The 22945-nt window shown below is 41.9% G+C and overlaps 1 protein-coding gene and 1 long non-coding RNA gene across 4 annotated transcripts; one reads left to right on the forward strand and one right to left on the reverse strand.

Moving 5' to 3' along the window:
* Positions 1-225: 225 nt before the first annotated feature.
* On the reverse strand, positions 226-1635 carry sox14 (SRY-box transcription factor 14). Its single transcript, XM_072573070.1, has one exon. The coding sequence runs from the start codon at positions 1040-1042 to the stop codon at positions 323-325; it is 720 nt and encodes a 239-aa protein (XP_072429171.1). The 5' UTR covers positions 1043-1635; the 3' UTR covers positions 226-322.
* A 4193-nt stretch (positions 1636-5828) lies between these two features.
* On the forward strand, positions 5829-19211 carry LOC140479128 (uncharacterized). Of its 3 annotated transcripts, none has more exons than XR_011960946.1 (4): positions 5829-6120; positions 7278-7441; positions 10855-10967; positions 18975-19211. It is a non-coding gene; the product is annotated as an uncharacterized lncRNA (long non-coding RNA). The 3 variants fall into 3 exon arrangements; XR_011960947.1 differs by having other exon boundaries at positions 7324-7441; XR_011960948.1 differs by lacking the exon at positions 5829-6120 and adding an exon at positions 6967-7192.
* Positions 19212-22945: the final 3734 nt, after the last annotated feature.

A 22945-nucleotide genomic window follows, 5' to 3' on the forward strand; every position in this document is an offset into this window, starting at 1 on the left:
GCAGGTACGCCCGGAACCAGGGGAAATCATGTCCTGTTTTGTTTATTCTCTGAAACAATTCAGTCCCAGATCTGAGCAATTTACTGTTCCGGCGGACTCCCCTTCCAGTCTCGGTGTTTCGAGTGTCTTTTTGTACACATATACATATATATAATATATTTCTTCTTCTTCTGATTGTGTTTGTGTTGTACATGCAATGTAAAATTCCAGTTCGCAAGATAAGTCTTTTTAGGTGCGTGTTTTGTTTGTTCGTTTTTTTTTGCTCTGTCGTGTGTTATGTGCGTCTATCTAATCGCTTGTTTTGCTGTCTCTGCTGCAGGTTTTATATGGCAGCTGCATGCGCCGAGGTATAAGGGTCAATGCCGCCTTTGGTCATTCCTGGGAAGAGTATGTAAGCCACAGGAGGTTGCAAAGTGGAGGCGGACCAGGCGGTACAGTTACAGGGGACCACGTAGCCGGGGTTGGTCGGCGAGGGGTGGGTGTGCGTGTGCTGACTGGGACAGCTCAAGCTCCCGAACGCTCCGCTTTGGTAACCCAGGCTGGAAGCGTAGGGCAAAGTGGTGGCCAGGCTGTGAGGGACGTCTGTCATCTTCTGGATGGCGCTGGAACCGAACTGGCTGGGGTCGAGCAGCGAGTAAGGCGCCGAGGTGGGCGGCAGGAACGTTCTGGCTTTGTCCGAGGCGCCCAGGAGCGAGTCGGCGGCGGACATGGAGAGTCCCGCGGCTTTCAGGTGGTCGCCGTCGCCCAGGTAAGGCAACGGGAAGACGTACCTGTCTTTCTTCAGCAGGTTCTTGGGCTTGCGCCGGGGCCGGTACTTGTAATCTGGGTGCTCCTTCATGTGCTGAGCCCTGAGCCTCTTGGCTTCGTCGATGTACGGTCGCTTCTCCGCCTCGGAGAGCAGCTTCCACTCGGCCCCCAGCCTCTTGCTGATCTCCGAGTTGTGCATTTTCGGATTGTCCTGGGCCATCTTTCTCCTCTGGCCTCGGGACCAGACCATGAACGCGTTCATCGGCCTCTTAATGTGGTCGGCCGGTTTGGACATGCTGGCGTTTGGGGAGGGGGTGGGGTGGAGGGGTCAGGGGGTGGGGAGGGGGGGGGGGGGAAAGGGGGGGTGGGTAAGGGAGGGAGGGGGCAATAGAGGAAGGGGGTGCCGGCGAGGCGGAGGGGGCTGTTTTGTTTTTGGAAAGTGAGCAGTTCCGAATTCAAAGCGACAGACCAACTCTCACCTGTCAGGAAGGAAGCGAGGCCCAAAATAGGTGTCTATAGACACATAAAAATCACAAAAGTCTTCAACAAATCATTGCAGTAGCCCCGTGATGGAACAAAGATATCTTCTTCCTTGTTTGGCTGGTTCTTTTAAAAGCCACGCTGATTCGGAGATCGCAAAAGGTCTGAGTTCGTCAGTGAACTTCGATGTTTGACTTACTAACTCTTGTTACACTCAGGTTTGTTCATTTCGTTCTCTCTCTCTCTCTCTCTTTCTCTTCCCTCCGTGCTGCTCCCTCGAAGGTGTCCAGTGAGTCACGGCACCTGGACGGAAAATGAAGCGCCCAAACTCGTGAATTGTCAGGCCGAGAGCGGCGAAGTTCAAAGCTGCTGATGTTGGGTTTGTGAAGTGCGCTCGCAGTCCGCACGCAAAATGACATAATCACAAGGCGTTTACCAATCTCCCTGGGCATCCAATAGAGAGAGAGAGACAGACAGAGAGACAGAGAATAGTACTCAAAGGAGAGTCAAAAAAAAAGATAGGAACTATTGTCCGAGAAAAGAGGACGATTAACGAGAGAATAATTCTCGTCCTTTACAACATTTGTTAAAACACACACATAAACACACACGTACACACACACTCACAGACACACACACAGCCGGACACAGATACACACATGTACACACACACAGACACACACACAGACAGACAGATAGACACACACATAGGCACACAGACAGACAGATAGACACACACACGCACGCACACAGAGACACACAGACTCCACACAGTTTGAAATAATATAAGCTGAGTTTATTACTGGCAAATGTGAAGTGCATTTTTTTTTGGTTTATTTGAAGAGTTAAATGTGTTCCACTGTCTTTTTTCTCTCTCTTCGAGAATGAGATAGCTAACAATGGGGGAAATGACTGGACTTTATTTTGCCTCTTTTATTCGCCGCTGGGTTGTGTGGGGACTGTACCCGGCAGGAGGTAAATCTCAGCCCCAGTCTCATTTGAAGGAGATCACGGGCCTCCTAGTACATTCTGTCCCTCAGCCGCTGATTCACAGGGTTAGGTCAATTAGTTTTAAACATCGCTCATCATAGTCGTTAATCATCAATTGCAAATAATAAATAACGACTTTGCGGTTTCAAGGCATAACCCTTTTCCAATCATATTGCATTTTGTGCTGTAACACATTTTTACAGACGGTGACGAGTCAATCCGGATGCCTTTGTTTCTAAGTTTTAATAGTCCAGCATTGCAAATGCTTAGAAGTCTACAATTTAAGATTAAAACTATACCAATCGAACAGTTAGGTACAATTGCCTTGCGCCCGGGATCACTGATATAACTCTGCTTCTAACGTACCCTGCCTCGGAAAAAAAATAGCTGAGATACCAGCATTGTTGCAGAAAATCCTGACATTTCTGAGCCGCCCCAGGTAACACACAACGAAGCGTTCTCCTTCCTTTTTCGTCGTTAGCAAAAGATTGCGGGGGGGTGGGGGGAGCGAACAGAAAACCTCGCAAATCCAAATTAAATCAGCTATCATGCACCATTTAATACATAATTGCCTGGGAAATGCCGAGTTGCCCCGAGGGGAGGCTTTCTGAAATGGAGACAATTGTCCGTGTTTCTCCCCAGAGACCTGTGTGCGTGGGGCTTGGTGGTTCCTGCACCTGTCTCCCGGCCCGCTCAGGGAAGCCGCCAGCAGACTGCATCGCGCCGCTTTCTCGTCCCCCTCAGTCGCCGCTAAATCCGAACGATAAACCCCAGTGCTAGCTTTCTGTTCTCATCCGACCCTCGCCCACTTCGTGATCGCTTCCTTATCCCTTGCGATCATTCCCATTCACCCAGTGATCACATTTCTCTGCTCCCTGTGATCAATTACTCTCCCTGTGATCAATTACTCTCTCCACTGGTCACTTTCTCTCCCACACCTGAATGATTTCTTTCCCTCTCTGATCAATTCCTGTTCCCTGTGATCAATTTCTCTCTCCCTTTCTGGTCAATTTCTCTCTCCCTTTCTGATCAGTTTCTCTCTCCCTTTCTGATCAATTTCTCTCTCCCTTTCTGATCAATTTCTGTGTCCTGTGATCAATTTCTCTCGCCTTTGTGATGACTCACTTTCTCTCTCCAACGGTCACTTTCTCTCCCCCTCGTGAACAATTTCTCTCTCCCTTTGTGATCAATTTCTGTTCCCTCTGATCACTTTCTCTCCCGTGTGATCAATTTCTGATTCGTGTCACTTTCTCTCGCCTCTGTGATGACTCCCTCTCTGTCTCTTTCTCTCCCCATTGATCAGTTTCTGCATGATCAATTCCTTCGCGATCACTTTCTCGTCTCTTTGATCAATTTCTGTTCCCCTCTGATCAACTTCTTCCCCATCAGTGATCACTCTTTCTCCCCCCACCCCCCCTTTTCTGATCAGTTTCGCCCGCCTATGGGGTCGCTTGCTCACTTTGTTAACGCATCTCCCCTTCATGCTCATTCTCCCCCCCCACCCCCATCTCCCCTCCACAATCAATGTCTCCCCCCCCCCATAATATATGGATCCCTCCACGTTCAATTCCCCTCTTCTTCAGATCGCTTTCGCCTCGTAATCACTGACCCCAAATCCTCACCCCCAATCGTTGCCTCTCTCTCTCTGTGTGATCTCTCTTCAACTAACGCCCTAGTTGAAGGGACAGATTGCCTCGGGTTTAACCATGTGCGCACTCAACATCAAATAGAGAGAGGACTAATGTTGAAAACTTTCTGGCTCCCTCGTAGTTAACCTCTCCGGGATTTGCTCAGGTTTCTGTTCATTAGGGACAAAGAAACAGAGACACGAATTAAGTTTTCAGCTTCTTTCAAACACGGTTGCCAGTTCTGAATGAACACCCCGAGCCCGATTTGACGCTGCTGTATCTGTGTGTTTAGATGAGATTCCTTTGATTCACTTTGAGATAACTGGGATAAAAGGCAACATCGAAATGTCCCAAAGTGCGAAGCGCCAAGGAAAATCAGTGTTGTGGAGAGTTAAGGAGCTGCATATGTTTGTCATTTATAATTCCCCGCTTTTGGTTAAAAGCGCCCGTCTGATTTTCGCATCGATTCTCTCACACACTACCTACCCGGTCACACAGTCACTGGGACAGTGCTGGGTATCCTATCCTATTCCCGCTGCTCTCCCTAAAGCGTTTGAGTACGGGACACCTCCAGAACACGGCCAACTCCAGAAGGCGACCAGATTCTATGATGTTCGATTCGTTTGATCAATACAATTTCAAACTCATCCCCCCCCCCCCCCCCCCAATCAGTAAGGCGGGGAGACTAAACTCCAGCTCCTTACTGACCTATACTGATAGTCGGGTGTTTGCACACACTCTTCAGTCGTCCCTGCGCGGACTGCAGACTGATAATCTCAGCTCTTTACCATCTCATACTTCAGATCGGTTTACTTTTTCATTCTCCCGCTCTCTCCAGCCGGAGCAATTCCGTGGGTTTCTTTGGACCGGACCAACTCACAACATGAAGCAGTTTTGAAATTATGCGCATTCAAAAACAAAACAAAAACAGGAGGCAATCTGAGGTCCAATCGAAGTCTGACTTAGAATGGGATTTAGGTGTTGTGGCGATGCTCAAACAAGTTTCTAATTTTGTGTGTGTGCTTCTTGCATGAGACAATGCTGGGCAAGGAGAGCAGAATATTTTAAAAAAGAATGTGCTGTGTGAGGCTAAGAAACCCTGATTTCTCTAGATAGGGTGAAGCGATTTGTCAACATCGACTGACACAGGGTAATACTTTGATCATTTACCTGGAGTCTACAGTTATATTTAACGAGGAAATTAGTTCAGACACAATCTTAGACCACAACGAAGCAGTTTCAGGGGGCTTTCTTTTTCCCTCCTCTTTTCAAAACTTGAATCAAATAAGCGACAGGAAGAGATCTAGAAGGAGGAATTTCCAAGAAATATCCGCACGCCCACGCTTTCTCTCAGGAGCTAACGTCAGGGAATGAGCGCTCTCACCAGCACTGACTGACCTTAGGGAGCACTGCAGAATTGTCCATTTTTAAAAAAATTTCAGTCTGGGCTGCCTAATACCACAATCTCTTTAAAAAAAAAGAGTAACTATTTCAATCCGGCCCGATTTGGTGCTGCGGTCAAGGTGTGGAGCCAGCTCCCGCCTCGGATCAGTCAAATATTGTCAATCAGAATTTGGGGGAAAAAAATGTCACAGCAAATCAATTTTTTCGCCTCATGTTTTATTAAAACGTTATTTGCAGATGATTTGTACTTTACATTTTAATATTCCATTTCCATCCCAGTTTGCGTGTATTTTTCCAATTCGCCAAAGATATGATTCTGTATATTTTTCTTTTTTTTCAAAAAAAAAACCTGTTAGTAGCTACCTAGAGATTTTAATGTATTACACAGCGAGCGGCTCTATCTACCTGAAGGCTCGGATTTTATCCGTAGGGATTTGGTCTCCTGTCATTATGTTTAGTAATTTCTTTACATCAATTTTTCAGACAAGAATAAATAATTAAATTTTGAAGAGAAAAAAATAGCTGTAGAATGGCGCATTTATTTTGTGCTGTTTAAACTTCTAATCGTTAACGCAAGAATGTTTTTCAACTAGCTGAGTTTAGGCAGTGTGCTATTCAGAGTGTGATGTGCAATGCACCATTCCAACCACTGAGTCGCAGCCTGCAAACACCGCTCTATTCGGGACTGTCCTGTCCATAGACGGATTAATAGTCGCTCCATTGTTTGTGAAATGAGGGAGCTTCCTTTCTCAATTTCGTTCACTGCGCTAATCAGGCGGGTCTCCGGATCGGTTTCATGAAAGGGACGGGTTTTGCCTCCTTTTCCCCAGCCTTGGTCTCCTCCCTCACCTTCACAACCCATTTGGAAACGGTAGGTCGGGGGGTCCCCTGCCTGTTACGGGTTGAGACCGAGAAACCGTCTGCTCTCCGAGGAAAGGTGCAGGGGGTGCTGGGAGTATTCAGGGGGGTAAAACCGGCTGGCCTTTTGGAAATGAGGCCGGTGAGGGATCTGGAAATGACCTAATCAGAACTTTTCAGCTCTCGGAATTATTTATTATAGGGGCGAGATAGCAATAGGGGGCCAATAAAAAAAAAAGTTAGCAATAAAACCGGGAGAAAAATAACTATTTTTAAACAGTATGAAAGAAACAAAATAAACTTAAAGAGCTGTGGATGTTGGAAATTGGAAATTGTTGGAAAAACTCATCAGTTCTGGCAGCGGTGGAGAGAAGAGAGTGAACAATTCAAGTCCAGTGACCCTTATTCAAAACTGAAAGATACACGTTGATTTAAATGGCTTGGGGGAAGTTCAAATATAAAAAAAAGTTTTGCAACGCGAAGGGCGGTGGGAGCTGGGAAGAAGCTGCAGTAAGGATCTGTGAATAAACAGTTTGTGAACCTAAACGATCTTTTAAGAGAAAGACTTAGATTTTCTTTCCCAAAGAAAGAGTATTTCACTTCCTCAAGCGACCCGAACCAGGGAAGCACGTTCCAATGTCCCAACATCGGAAAGTCCAGATGTAAACGAAAGAACTGCAGGTCTGAAACGAACGCAGAAATCGCTGAAGTTAAAAGACTCACAACACCAGGTTACAGCCCAACGGGTTTATTTGGAAGCACTAGCTTTCAGAGCGCTGCCCCTTCATCAGGAGAACCACCCGATGAAGGGGCAGCGCCCCGAAAGCTAGTGCTTCCAAATAAACTTGTCGGACTGTAACCTGGTGTTGTGAGATTTCTTTTTAAACTTTGTACACCCCAGTCCAACACACGCGTCCCCAAATCCCGAAATTGGCAGAGGCAGCAACTGTGGTGGGAGAATTAGAGTTAACGTTTCGAGACCGGTGACTCTTGAGAACAGTAGCCAACTTCCCCCCACTGCAAACGGGAATGAGCTCAGTAAGCGGGTGTTTCCCTGATGCTGCTGAAGATAACATATTGGCCAGGTAAGGAGCTGAGCAACAACGTTCATCTTCCAACTGTGCCGTTTTAAAAAAAAAGTGTCCAGTATCTTTGCCTTCACCTTTGCAGTTGCTGTGATGTCGCACCACTTTTCTGCTCTTCTTGCGTCTTCCAGTTGCTAAGAATGGCGACAATCCCATCTGACCGGGGGACCGTGAAGAAAGTTTGGAGAAAGTGAGGACTGCAGATGCTCAGATCCGAGTCCAGAGTGTTGTGCTGGAAAAGCACAGCCGGTAAGGAGCAGGAGAGTCCACGTTTCAGGCAGAAGTCCTTCATTTCTGATGAAGTGCCCATGTCCCAAACGTCCATTCACATGATGAAAGTTATCTAAGATTATAATGAGATATTGATCATTTGGGTCAATGGGCTGAGGGGTGGCAGATGGAGTTTAATTTGGATAAATGCCCAGTATTGCATTTTGTGAGAACAAGCAGAAGCAGGGTTTATACAGATAGTGGAAGGACCTTGGGGAGTGTTGGAGAACAGAGAGAGGAGGGGTTCAGGTACATAATTTTTTGAAATATGTGCCCAGGTAGACAAGGTGATTAAGAAGGCATTCAGCAAGCTTGCCTTCAGACCTTTGAGTCTCGGAGTTGGGACTTCATATTGCAATAGTACTGGATGTTGGTGAGGTCTCTTCTGAAATATTGGGTCCAGTTCTGGTCACCCTGTTATAGGAAAGATATTAGTAAACTGGAGAGGGTTCAGAAAAGATTCACCAGGATGTTGCCAGGAATGGAGGGTTTCAGCTACAGAAATAGGCTGCATTGACTGGGATGTTTTTTTTAATCATTGGACCATAGAAGGCTGAGGGGTAACCTTATTGAGAGTTATAAAGCCATGAGGGCTATTGATAAGGTGAATAGCAAGGGTGTGTGGGGAGTTCAGAACTAAGGAGCACATTTTTTAAAGTGCAAGGAGAAAGTTTTAAAAATGACATGGGGGTGACATTTTTTAACATAGAGAGTATTTGTGTGTGGAATGAAACTGCAATGGAAGTGGTGGATGTGGGGTACAGTTACAACATTCAAAAGACATTTGGATAAGTACACAAATAGAGTCATAGAGATGTATAACATGGAAACAGACCCTTCGGTCCAACCTGTCCATACCAACCAGATATCCCAACCCAATCTAGTCCCACCTGCCAATACACGGCCCATATCCCTCCAAACCCTTCCTATTCATATACCCATCCAAATGCCTCTTAAATGTTGCAATTGTACCAACCTCCACCACTTCCTCTGGCAGTTCATTCCATACCCGTACCACCCTCTGTTTGAAAAAGGTGCCCCTTAGGTCTCTTTTATACCTGTCCCCTCTCACCCTAAACCTATGCCCTCTAGCTCTGGACTCCAGGAAAGGTTTGAAGAGATATGGGCCAAAAACAGGCAAGTGGCAGTAGTTGAGTTTAGGAACATGGTCGGCATGCACTAGTTGGACCAAAGGATCTGTTTCCATGCTGTATGGCTCTATAACTGGGATTTCTATGTCACCGGCCAGATCTCACCTGCAATCCCAAGGCATTCTCTTTAGGATCAGAATTTCTATCCTTGAACATCAGTCAGAAAGCTTGGACTTCAATTGATGGGACAATTGCTGACAATCCCAAACAGCTGGGACTTCAGCGACTTGAACACACAAAGTCAAGTCCAAATTTCTGAGGCACCTCTGCACCCTTGGGGGTAAGTGCTAGGTTTGAGGTGAGACTTCAACCCAAGTCCCTACCAGTCCTCTGTGACATAGTTGTAAAAAATACCCTGGCACTGCTCTGGAGAAGGGTGGGGAGCACCCACCAGTGCCCAAATTCATATTTAGCCATCAAACTTCACTCACAATAGATAACCTGCTGATTCCCACATTGGTCTTTATGGGATTTTGCTGAGTGTAAATTAGTTGCTGTGTTTCTAACATTAAAATGATAACTGTTTCAGAACTATTTTCTGGGCACTGTGTAAAATGATTTATTGAGTGTGAATTTTTGTTTTAAATCTGCCCTTTTCTCATTTGCAGGTTGAATTGCTTCATGAGAATGTACATACAAACATAAGAATCATGAGCAGGAATAGTCTACTCAACCCACCTCTGCCGTTCAATAAAATCTAATTATAGTCTCAACTACACTTTTAGATCTATTCCCAATAACCTGGTGTTATTGAAATATTTCATATAAAATGATGCTTGTATTCTAAAGTACAGGAGATGTCAGGCATTGTTAAGAAACAGGAAGAATCTTACTTTTGGAAAGTATCTGTGGTCCTTTCACTGTCAAATGTTGATGTCAATCTATTTCTAAAATACATCATATAGCATATTAATGCATATCTGTCTGTTTATCCATCTGCATCTACCCATCCTCTATTTCTCAACCTTCAATCCTCTATTCCTCCTGTTTTTCCTTTTATTCTCCTCAGTTGTATTGTCTCCATCCTTCATTTATCAGTCTCTCCACAATTATCCATCCATCCAGCTGTTTATCAAAAACAAGTCAAATGAATTGCAAATGTTGGAAATCAGAAACAAAAACAGAAATTGCTGATAAAAACTCAGCAAGTCTGGCAGCATCTTGGAGAGAAAACAGAGTTAACGTTTTGGGTCCTGATGACCCACCCTGCTTCCAAACTGCTGAGTCTTTCCAGCAATTTTTGTTTTTGTAGCTGTTTATTGACACTTCAATTGGAAAATATTGTGGGAAAAATCATACAGTCATTGCAATGGAGAAGGAGGCCATTCAGCCCATTGTGTCTGCACTGACTGTCTAAGTATTTAAAGTTAGTGCTAATCTCATGGCTTTTCCCTCTAACCCTGCTAATCCTCTAACACTGTTTCTTTTTAAGTAATCATCCAAATCCCTCTCTAAAAATACAACAATTAAAGCTATCTCCACTACACTTTCAAACAGTGACATCCTAACGACTTGCTGTGTAAGAGTTTTTCTTAATCTTACCTTTCATTTGCTTTTTCTGCATAAACTTTAAAACTTTAAAACCCACTTTAAGGTAAGGACAGTTTCCTTCTATTTACTCTGTGCTGACCTCTCATGATTTTGAAAACTTCCATCAAATCCTCTCTTGGCCTTCTCCAATCTTTCCTCATAACTGCAGTGTCATCACTGAAACAGTCTTGTAAATCTCTTCTGGTTTCTCTCTCTCCAATGTAATCTCATCCTTCCTATAGTGTGGCAACTTCCTATAGTGTGGCAAACAAAACTGCACTATATGTTCTAATGCATATGCACAAAATTATCCATCACAGAACACAATCTATTCCCTTTCAGAATCGATGTTATTAAAATTTCAATCTAATATTATACAATGAACTCAAAGCTCACTGGTAGATTTTTAACTGAAGACTTTCTGATCTTGTGAGTGTCATGTTCTTTTCCATAATGGTGGATTTGCTGTAAACTTATGCTTTTACACCAAAGCTCCTCGTCCACAGATGTCCTCAGTATCACTAGATTTTCACATTCATGTCAGTGGGAGGTGAGCAGACTTCGCGCTGATTGTAATAGGTGGCGAGGAAGAAATGAACAGTTATTATAGAGAATAGTTTAGTAGAAAAATAATAAAAAAAATCAAGATAACATAAGATCATTCAAATTGCTGCAATATACTCACTATTTTCTGTATCTTTCTTTCTTCAGGAGCTGCCCTATACCAGGATATGGATTCAGATTTTCTCCACAGAACCTTTATGAATTTGTCATGTATGGGTCTAGATAGCGATGAAAGCGATTGACTGTAGCTGGCACTGCAGGTGATTCTCAATCCTTTCCCAGTTCAATGTTCACACATGTTCACTTTCCAGTAGGGGTCTCTGCACATTGATGACAAAGTGCTATCATTGTATCTCCTAAATACAGTGCAGTGGCATGATAACTATCAGTCAGGTAAACAATCAAATCCTCTTAATTATAAGTAGCATCCTTCAAATTAACTGTTAATTTAAATCACTTTTGCATAAATACATCACTCAGCTGTTCTACATAAATTGCTGAATTCAAAATGGTATTGAGTAATTTAAATTTGAAATGTAGAAATGACTTGCAATATTTAAAAGGAAGCAATTGTACAAAGCAACACAGTCAGTGAGAATGGTGCATGTCTGTATCAGGTGACTATCACAATTCTGTATAACAGCATGTTTGCATTAAACTGTTATTATCGTAATAGCCCTACTCCATCACTCAATAAAATCATGCTGAGCTAATTGTGGCCTTAACCCCACCTTCCTGCTTAACCCTCTATCATGTCTGACTTTGTTGTTGCTCAACAATCTGTCCTACACAGTTTTGGATATATTAAATGACCCAGCCTCCATCTGGGGAAGACTAACAGCCCAGTGAGTGAAGAAATTTCTCCATATCTACATCTTAAATAGGAGGCTCCTTTTTTAAAGTATGTTCCCTTCTCCTACAATTTGCCATGAGAGGAAATATTCCTACAAGCAGCTACCCTTCCAAGTTCACTCAGAATCTTATATCTTACAATAAGATCACTCCCATTCTTTTAAACTTCAATGAATGCAAGTCCAATCTGCTCAACATTTCCTTATTAGGCAATTGCTTCATCACAGAAAGCAGTTCGATGAACTTTCTCTGCATTACTTCAAATGCAAGTATGTTCTTTCAGAAGCAACAAGACTGAAACTGCGCACAAGTGTAGTCTTACCGATATCCTGTGAAGTTGTAGTCCTGACTCCTTTTATGCTCAATCCCCTTTACAGCGAATGTTAGCATTCCATTAGATTTTGTGATTACTTTCCATATGTGCACATTAAATTTTGTGATTCACCTATTTCACCTGCAGTCTCTTTTTACATTTCCATCATATTCTGTATTTCTGTTATTCCTGCCAAAATGGACAACTTTATGTTTTCTCACCTTCTGCTCCATCTGCCAAATTTTTATCCATGAATGAAACAATATGATATCCCTTCTTAGATTCTTTGTATCCATGTCATAACTTGTCTTATTATGTTTTTGTATCATCTGCAAATATGGCATCAATGCATTCAGTCCCTTCATCCCAACATTGATTGTTGTAACACTCGCTCCTTGTTTTTTATCATCCTGAAGATGAATGTTTATGATGATTCACTGTTTCCTTGTCACTTCACCACAAATATATCGCCCTTGAATAGTGAGTTTTTATCTGGTGCAGTAACTTTGCATGCACAACTTTAACAAATGCCTTATGCAAATTCAAATTTGCTGCATTTCCTGGTTCCCATTTTCCCACTCTCTCTGTTACATTATCAAAGAATTTTATTCAACTTTTCAAACACAATTTCTTTTTCACAAATCCACGTTGACTCTGCCTGATAGTATTCTGGCTTTCTAAAGGTCATTTTTGAGTTTTATTTGATTTCATTTGATTTATTGTGGTCACAGGTACCTAAGTACAGTGAAAAGTTTTGTTTTGTGAGCAAAACAGGCAGATCTTAACAAACAAGAATATATAGATCAAAGGACCTTTGGCAGGGCGAGGCATACACGGTTATGACTGCAGAGGAGGTGCACAAAAGCAAGGTCAACATTAGGTTTGAAATTAGAGAGACCCATTCAGCAGTCTAATAACAGCAGGGAAGAAGCTGTTCTTGAACCTGTTGGTCTGTGTGTTCACACTTCTGTGTCATCGTGTAATTACTTCCTTAAGACACAATTCCAACTTTTCCCAGTGACAGATGTTAGACTAAGTGGTCTATGATCTTACATTTTTCTCTTCTTCTTTCTTGAATAAAGCTATTATATTTGCAATTTTGCAAGCTATTAGGACCTTCTTGAATCTAGAGAATCTACCATTGCATCATTATTTTGCTGCCACTTGTTTTGTGATCTGAGGATGTAGATTGTCAGGTCGAGGGAACATTTTTAGATTAGATTAGGTTCCCTACAGTGTGGAAACAGGCCCTTCGGTCCAACAAGTCCACACTGACCCACTGTTAAGAGTAACCCATCCAGACCCATTTCCCTCTGACTAATGCACCTAACACTGTGGGCAATCTAGCATGGCCAATTCACCTGACCTGCAAATCTTCGGACTGTAGGAGGAAACTGGAGAACCTGGAGGACACGGGGAGAATGTGCAAACTCCACACAGACAGTCGCCCAAGGCTGCAATCGAACCTGGGACCCTGGTGCTGTGAGGCAGCAGCGCTAACCACTGAGCCTTTAATTCCATTAGACTGCTAGTATTTTTATCCAGGGATTGTGATTGCTTTTAGTTCCTCCCTTTTGTTTCATGGTTTTCTCCTCATCTTGTGATGCAGACTCTTCTAAAGTGAAGACTGATAACAAAACACTTGTTCAAAGTTCCACTGTTTCATTGTTCCCATTATTAATCCCATTGTTTTACCCTTTCAGGAACCGGTAACATTTTAAACAATTTTTCAATTTCATATATGTATAGAAGGTATTAATCTCTGTTCTAACATGTTCTTACTGGTTTTCACTTGTGATATAATTTCTCCTTCTTTGTTAACCCTTTAGTCATTGTTTGCTAATTTCTAATGATTTGCCAACCTTCTGGGCTGCTGCTGATCTTTTCAGAATTATACTGCTGTTCTTCCAAGTTGATACCACCCTTAACTTGCCTAATTTACCATGGATAGTGCACCCTTGTTGTAGAATCTTTATTTCTCAATGGAAGATATATTTTTGAGAGTTATGAATTATCTCCTTAAATGTATGCTATTGTTTCTTTATGTTTTAACCTATTTTTCTAAACCCCTTTTGGCTAACTCTGCTGACAAACCTTTGTTTAAATTGGAACAATATAACCTGAGAGCATCATAATTCCTGTATGCTACGTGCATTAGAGTTGGCATATTTTCGTATATTGTCACCATAAAAGTCAACAGAAATACAGCAGACAGTTTATACTGCAAGGTTTGGTAAAGAGCAATGTGCTAATGACTAAATAATCTGAATTAATCATACAAGCAAAAGCAGAATCCTGTAGATGCTGAATCATAGTCAAAGAAATATACAACACAGAGACAGACCCTTCGGTCCAACTAAATAAATTCTAAATAAATCTAGTCGCATTTGCCAGCATTTGGCCCATATCCAGCTGGAATAAAAATGAAGATAAGGCTGCAAAAATTCAACAGTCACGCAGCACCTTATAGACAGAAATGGGGGTGGAGCTTTTATCAGAACTTAGTCTCTGCACGGATTTTGAGGTTTTTGTTTTGTACTTGATTTAATGGTTTTGATTCAGAGATAAACTTTGATTAGTCTGACTGGGATGGGTTGTTGCTTTTCTTAAAGCGAAAACAGTGCTTTGGGATCTCTTACACTCACTTTAAAGACCAGACTAGGTGTCAGTGTAAGGACTCATCCAAAAATCTGCTTTGCTGAAAATGCATTACTCTTTTCAGTGGTGCACCAGAATATTGTCAGCCTGGGTATTGCACTTAAGTTACTGTAGGAAGGCACGGACTCATTATTTTCTGATGCAGCAGCAGTTGAGTTTAGCTTTGTACAGACAAAATCACAGCTGACTGATGCTACAGCATAAACTAGCTAGTGATTTTTTTTATGAAGGTTAAGTGAGTCAGTGAGTATTATCCAGAGTGTTACAGTCAGAGATTATTACATTGGTATTACACTGAATATTATAGAATATCACATTCAGTGTGTATTACAGTAAGCAACTATTATTGATTTATTATTAGAACATGGGAGTGCAAGTGATATCACAATCTGTTAATATTAAAGAATTACTCAATTAATGTTATTGAATATCACAACCACTGAATATTACGTTCAGGAGCAATAAATAAATGTGGGTGCAACCAAGAGATATAAGAAATTATTGCAATCTTTAGGTATTATTATGGATTATTATAATGAATTAATATTACAGAATGTTGCCATTAGTACTAAGTTTCCCAGTCGGTGAAAATTATTGAATATCACAAACAGTGACATTAAAGAATATCAATAAGTATAAGGGAGCATTATTGTGAGTAAGACTCATCAATATTGTAAAAAAGGGAAGTCGCTTGGGAATAGAGTTCTGTCATTAAGTACTTAAGATTATCAATGCCAGTCAGTGTTATTAAATGTCATTTGGTGAATGTTACAGAATATCTCATGGTGAGATATGGAATATAATCCCTGGTGACTATTATAGAATATCACCTGCAATGAAAATTATATCATAACTTATTCAGTGATTATTAAATAATTTCTGAGTCAGTGATCATTATAGAATGGCATTCACTGAATATTATATGACATTTACAGAATATTATAGCATTTCACAGTGTATAGTACAGAACATAACAGTCAGGTAGCATTAAAGTTTATATCAGCGAGCTTTTTAACATATCTCAATTAATGTGTTTTCTTGAATATAGGAAAGTGGCAGTTATAAACTATGGCACATTATTGAATATCACCATCAGAGTATTATAGCAAGTCACAGTCAACATGTCTCCAAAGAAAATCATACACAGTTGTTGGCATTTTTCCAGCTGTGAGAGATGAGGGGAATGCAGCTCTAGCACTTTGGTGAGGTCAAATAAGACCATTTGCTGCACTCATTTTGATGGTTGGAAAAGCTTATTCTGGAAATGCAAAGTCTGCCGTACATAGTTGCCCCTTGCTGATGGGGTAGGATTGGTGCCTTGCTAACAGAGACAATGTAGGACTGATAAATTAAACTTCACTTACTTCAATGCAAGAGGCCTAACAGGGAAGGCAGATGAACTCAGGGCATGGCTAGGAACATGGGATTGGGATATCATTGCAATTACAGAAATGTGGCTCAGGGATGGAGAGGCTTAATGTTCCAGGGTACAATTGCTACAGGAAGGATAGAAAGAGAGGGGCAAGAGAGGAGGGGGAGTGGCATTTTTCATAAAGGATAGCATCACAGCTGTACTTAGAGAGGATATTCCTAGGAATACATCCAGGGAGGTTATCTGGGTGGAACTGTGAAATAAGAAAGGGATGATCACCTTATTGGGATAGTATTATAGGCCCCCTAATAGTCAGTGGGAAATTGAGAAACAAATTTGTAAGGAGATTCCAGTTATCTGTAAGAATAATTGGGTGGTTCTGGTTGGGGATTTTAACTTTCCAAACATAGGCTGGAACTGTCATAGGGTTAAGGGTTTAAATGGAGTGGAACTTGTTAAGTGTGCACAAGAAAATTTTCTGATTCAGTGCGTGGATGTACCTACTAGAGAAAGTGCAAAACATGACCTACTCTTGGGAAATAAGGCAGGGCAGGTGATTGAGGTATCAGTGGGCCAGTGACCATAATTCTATTCATTTTAAGATAGTGATGGAAAAGGATAGACCAGATCTAAAAGTTGAATTTCTAAGTTGGAGGAAGGCCAATTTTGATAATATTAGGCAAGAACTTTCAAAAGCTGGTTGGGGGCAGATGTTCACAGGTAAAAGGACGGCTAGAAAATTGGAAGCCTTCAGAAATGGGATAACGAGAGTCCAGAGGCAGTACGTTCCTGTTCGGGTGAAAGGAAAGGCTGATAGGTATAGGGAATGACTAAAGAATTTGAGGTTTTGTTTAAGACAAAGAAGGAAGCATATGTCAGGTACAGACAGGAGAGATCAAGTGAATCCTTAGAACAGTACAGAGGAACCTCAATTAACATAAGGACATGGGTGGGGAGTATTTCATTCCGTTAATCAAATGTCAGCTAATCAATGCTGGATAACATAGTTAGCCACGCGGGGCATCCGAAATTCGATTAACCGAATACTGGATAATCGAGGTTCCTCTGTATAAAGGCAATAGGGGTATACTTAAGAGGGAAATCAGGAGGGCAAAAAAGGGGACATGAGATAGTTTTGGCAAATAGAGTTCAGGAGAATCCAAAGGACTTTTATAAATACATTAAGGGCAAAAGAGTAACTAGGAAGAGAATAGGGCCTCTCAAAGATCAGCTAAGCAGCCTATGTGTAGAGTTGAAGGAGATGGGGACAATACTAAATGAGTATTTTGCATCAGTGTTTAGTGTGGAGAAGGACATGGAAGATATAGAATGTAAGGAAATAAATGGTGACATCTTGAAAAATGTCCATATTACAGAGGAGGAGGTGTTAGATATTTTAAAACACATAAAAGTGAATAAATCTCCAGGACCTGAGCAGGTTTACCCTAGAACTCTGTGGGAAGTGAGGGAAGTCATTGCTGATTCCCTTGCTGAGATATTTGGATCATTGATATTCACAGGTGAGGCACCAGAAGACTGGAGGTTGGCTAACGTGGTGCCACTGTTTGAGAAAGATGGTGAGGAAAAGCCAGGGAACTATTGACCGGTGAACCTGACATTAGTGATAGGCAAGTTGTTGGAGGGAATTCTGAGGGACAGGATTTACATGTATTTGGAAAGGCAAGGACTGATTAGGGATAGTTAGCATGGCTTTATGCATGGGAAATCATATCTTACAAACTTGTTTGAGTTTTTTTTAAGAAGTAACAAAGGGGATTGATGAGGACAGAGGGGTGGACCTGATCTATGTGGACTTCAGTAAGGCGTTCGACAAGGTTCCTCATGGGCAGCTGGTTAGCAACGTTAGATTTCATGGAATGCAGGGAGACCTCGCCATTTGGGTACAGAACTGACTCGATGGTAGAAGACAGATGGTGGTGGTGGAGGGTTGCTTTTCAGACCAGTGGTATGCCACAAGGATTGGTGCTGGGTCCACTACTTTTTATCATTTATATAAATGGTTTGGATGTGAACATAGGAGATAATAGTTAGTAAGTTAGCAGATTACATCAACAATAGATGTGTAGTGGACAGCGAAGAAGGTTTCCTGAGAGTACAACAGGATCATGATCAGATGCGCCAATGGGCAGAAAAGAGACAGATGGAGTTTAATTTAGATAAATTTTGGAAAAGCAAATCAAGGCAGGACTTATACATGTAATGGTAAGGTCTGAGGGAGTGTTGCTGAACAAAGAGACCTTGGAGTGCAGGTTCATAGTTCTTTGAAAGTGGAGTCACAGGTAGATAGGATAGTGAAGAAGGCGTTTGGTATGCTTTCCTTTATTGATCAGAGTATTGAGTACAGGAGTTGGGAGGTCATGTTGCAGTGGTACAGGACATTGGTCAGGCCACTTTTGGAATATTGCATGCAATTCTAGTCTCCTTCTTATCAGAGGGATGTTGTGAAACCTGAAAGGGTTTAGAAAAGATTTACAAACATGTTACCAGGGTTGGAGGATTTGAACTATAGGGAGAAGCTGAACAGGCTGGGGCTGTTTTCCCTGGAGGTTGATGGCTGACTTTATAGAGGTATGTAAAACTATGAGGGGGCTGGATAGGGCAAATAGACAAGGCTCTTTTCCCTAGGGTGGGGAGTCCAGAACTAGAGGACATAGGTTTAGGATGAGAGGGGCAAGATATAAAAGGGACCTAAGATACAACCTTTTCACGCAGAGGGTGGTGCGTGTATGGAATGAGCAGTGGAGGCTGGTACAATTACAGCATTTAACAGGCATTTGGATGGGTATATGAATAAGAAGGGTTTAGAGGGATATGGGAAATGAGACCAGATTAGGTTAGGATATCTGGTCAGCATGGACAAGTTGGACCAAAGGATCTGTTTCTGTGCTGTACAGCTCTATGACTGTATAAACCATGTGTGCTTTGGAGTTTCTGAAACCACACAATGTAGTGCTGGTGATTTCCTATTCACAGTTGGTCTCTCCATTTATATAGATTGTTAACTAGAAATGTCCAGATTGATGCTGATGACTTTCAATTCTCTTTTGACAGCTTGAATTGGCAGTTTGGATACTCTGTGGTCACTTGGCATTGGTTACTTCCCTGTATGCCATATTCTTTTATCTGTGACCATTTTCCGTCATGTGATCATGCCCAAACCACCAAAGTCTTCATAGAATCAGAAAATCCCTACAGTGTACAAGCAGGTTATTCAGCATTGAGTCCACATTGACCCTCCAAAGAGTATCCCACCCAGACGCACCCCCCCACCCTTCCCCTATGCCTACAACCCCCCCCCCCCCCCATTTCTATAGTAATCTATCTAACTTGCACACTATGGGCAATTTAGCATGGCCAATTCACCTAACCTGCACATCTTTGGACTGTGGGAGGAAACCGGAGGACCCGGAGGAAGCCCATGCAGACACGGGGAGAACGTACAACAGTCACCTGAGGCTGGAATCAAACCTGGATCCCTGGTGCTGTGAGGCAGCAGGGCTAACCACTGACCCACCATGCGATCTTCTTTGCTTGATTAGTATTAGCATGCATAGCGAGTTTGTCATAGAATGGACAGTAAAGTGACTTTGCCTCTCCATGATTAAAAGGATTTATCCTTGAGTAGAACAGAGTTTTTTATTAGTTGGTGTAAGTTGTCCAGGTTTTGTTACCTTGCATCAATGTCTTCGGAACACTGGCGTTAGTCCTGCCCTCCATTGGTATTGCAGAGTCTAATGGTCAGTAAATCTTTAAAAAAATCATATTCAGTGCATATTATTAAATATGAAAGACATTGAGCATTAATGTAACTACAGATTTGAGTATTATGCAGTATCAGTCAGTATTATCGAATATCACAGTGAAAAAATATTTTAAAATTGCAGTCACTGATCATTATTCAATATCACAATCATTGAATAGTATACAACATCACAATTACTGAGGATTATAGAATACCACAAGCAACAGTCATGGATTATAACACATCGCAACCACTGAAAAGTAAAGCATTACAGACAGTTGACGTTCAAGACCATGGCAGTCAGCATTAAGATAATCACTGTCAGTGAGTTGTAGGACATTTCAGTCAGTGCGTATGATAGAAAATCATACTAAGTGACAATTATTGAACAAAGTCAGTGAGTATTATAGATTAAAATTGACAGTGAGTGTTATCAAACTACGACAGTGAGTATGCATTATCACATATCACTATATTTAAGGTAAGAGACAGGAGGTATAGAGGAGATGTGAGGAAAACAGATTTTCACCCAGGGAGTGCTGGGAACTCACTGTCTGTAGGGTGGCTGATGCAGAAACCCTCTTACAAGGCATATAAAACTGCCCATCTTGGCCTCTTCCAGTTATCCTCAGCATCACAGATGCAATTCTGCAGCCAATTCAATACATTACATGTGATGTCAACAAACAGTTGGAGTTACTGGATCCTCATAATATTTCAGAAATAGCACTGGAAAATCAGTGTAAGGATGTTTGCTGATGACTGCACAAAGTTCAAAACAATTTATGTCTCCTCAGGTGTTAAAGCAGTCCATGCTCAAATCCAGCAACACCTAGACAATATCCAGGCTTGGGCTGAAACTTTAGACACCAAAAAAACTGCAGATGTTGGAATCCAAATTAGACAAGCTGGAGGCTGGAAGAGCACAGCAAGCCAGGCAGCATCAGGAGGTGGAGAAGGCAACATTTCGGGTGTAACCCTTCTTCAGGACTGAAGAATGGTTGCCCCTGAAACCTTGACTTCTCCCCCTCCTGATGCGGCCTGGCTTGCTGTGCTCTTCCAGCCTCCTGCTTAGTTTGAAAAATGGCAAAGAATAATCATACCACAGAACTGCAAGGCAATGATCATCTCCATAAAGAGAGAATCCAACTATCATCCCTTGACATTCAAAGGCATTGTCATCACTGAATCCCCACTCTCAGTATCCTGGAGCTACCATTGACAAGAAATCGAAGTGGACAAGCCATAAAAGTACAGTGGCGACAAGAGGATGTCAGAGGTTAGGAATTCTGCAGTAAATAACTCACTTCCTGACCAACTCCCAGCCCTACCCTTCCCTCTGTCAAAGCATGTCCACCATTGACAAGGCGCAAGTCAGAAGTTTGGTGGAATACTCCCCCACTTGCCTGGATGAGTGCAGCTCCAACAATACTCAAGAAGTCTAGTTCTATCCAGGATGAAGCAGCCCACTTGTTTGGCATCACATCCACAAAATTTGAAGTCCCTCGACCACTGATTCTCTGTAGCAGCAATATGTACCATCCACAAGATATATTGCAGAAAGATTCGCCAAGGTTCCTTAAGCATCATCTTCCAATCTCATGGTGACTACCTTCTCAAGGGACAGGGTAATGACAGTAAATAATGGGAGCACCAGCACCTACAAGGTCACCTCCAAGCCACACATCATTCCAACTTGGAAATATATCACTGTTTCTTCACTGTCATAGGACGCAAACCCTGGAACTGCTTTTTGAGTCTCCCTAAACCAAATGCACTGCAGCAGGTTAAGAAAGCAGTTTACCATTATCTTCCCATGGGCAACGGGAGATGGACAGTGAATGCTTTCCCATCCAGTGAAGACCACATTCTAAGACATAAATTAGGAGTAATAAATGAGGCCAAAATATTAAAGTTCAAAGCTCTGCAGATATCTGTCTCTCTGGGTTAGCTGTAAAGATTAGAACATAGAACATAGAAAAATACAGCACAGTACAGGCCCTTCGGCCCTCAATGTTGCGCCGACTGAAGCCTACCTAATCTACACTAGCCCAATAACCTCCATATGCTTGTCCAATGCTCGCTTAAATTACCATAAAGAGGGAGAGTCCACCACTGCTACTGGCAGGGCATTCCATGAACTCACAACCCGCTGAGTAAAAAATCTACCCCTAACATCTGTCCTATACCTACCACCCCTTAATTTAAAGCTGTGTCCCCTAGTAACAGCTGACTTCATTAGCGGAAAAAGGTTCTCACTGTCAACCCTATCTAAACCCCTAATCATCTTGTACACCTCTATCAAATCTCCCCTAAACCTTCTTTTCTCCAATGAGAAAAGCCCCAAGTGCCTCAGCCTTTCCTCATACGATCTTCCTACCATGCCAGGCAACATCCTGGTAAACCACCTCTGCACTCGTTCCAATGCCTCCACATCCTTCCTATAGTATGGCGACCAAAACTGCACACAATACTCCAGATGAGGCCGCACTAGAGTCTTATACAACTGCAACATGACCTCAGGACTCCGGAACTCAATTCCTCTACCAATAAAGCCCAGTACACCATATGCCTTCTTCACAGCACTATTTACCTGGGTGGCAACTTTCAAAGATCTTTCAAAGATCTTACATAGCAGAAAGTGGGTGGTACAATCAATTTTGAGATTTTTGGCATTTACAGACTAGTTACATTATAGAATATCACAACCAAACAGCATAGTGGAAACTCAAGCTGAGTTAACATTTTTTAGCAGTAAATTCAGCAACTATTTCAGGTTACCACTCTCAATGAGTAACACCAAGTGTCACAATGAATGGATATTATACAAGTGTGTACCTATATTGTATTACATTCAGTGAAAATTATGAATAACACAGTTAGTGTTATTGAATATCATGTTAGTTCTGATTTATATAATTGCACAAATTGGTATTACAAGATTATCAGTTAGTCACAGTAATAACATATCAGGCAGTGAGTATTAGATTATACCACAATCAGTGAAAATGATTGAATTACACATTAGCTATAAAATGTTTGTGATTGAATATTATTGAAAATCAGTGTCAGTGAGAGTTTAAGTATTTCACAGTCATTGAGTAGTAAGCAAGTATTGACCTTATTAGAGAGAATTAGATAACATCACAATCAGTGAATGTTATATAACTTTCAGTAGATATTGTAGGATATTTTCACACATAAATATTATAGAATATCACAGTCAGTAGTCTTAAGAGGTATCAATCACTAATTACGATCACTCAGAATTATTGAACAT

This window comes from Chiloscyllium punctatum, chromosome 6 (assembly GCF_047496795.1).
Source record: "Chiloscyllium punctatum isolate Juve2018m chromosome 6, sChiPun1.3, whole genome shotgun sequence".
Lineage (NCBI taxonomy): Eukaryota > Metazoa > Chordata > Chondrichthyes > Orectolobiformes > Hemiscylliidae > Chiloscyllium > Chiloscyllium punctatum.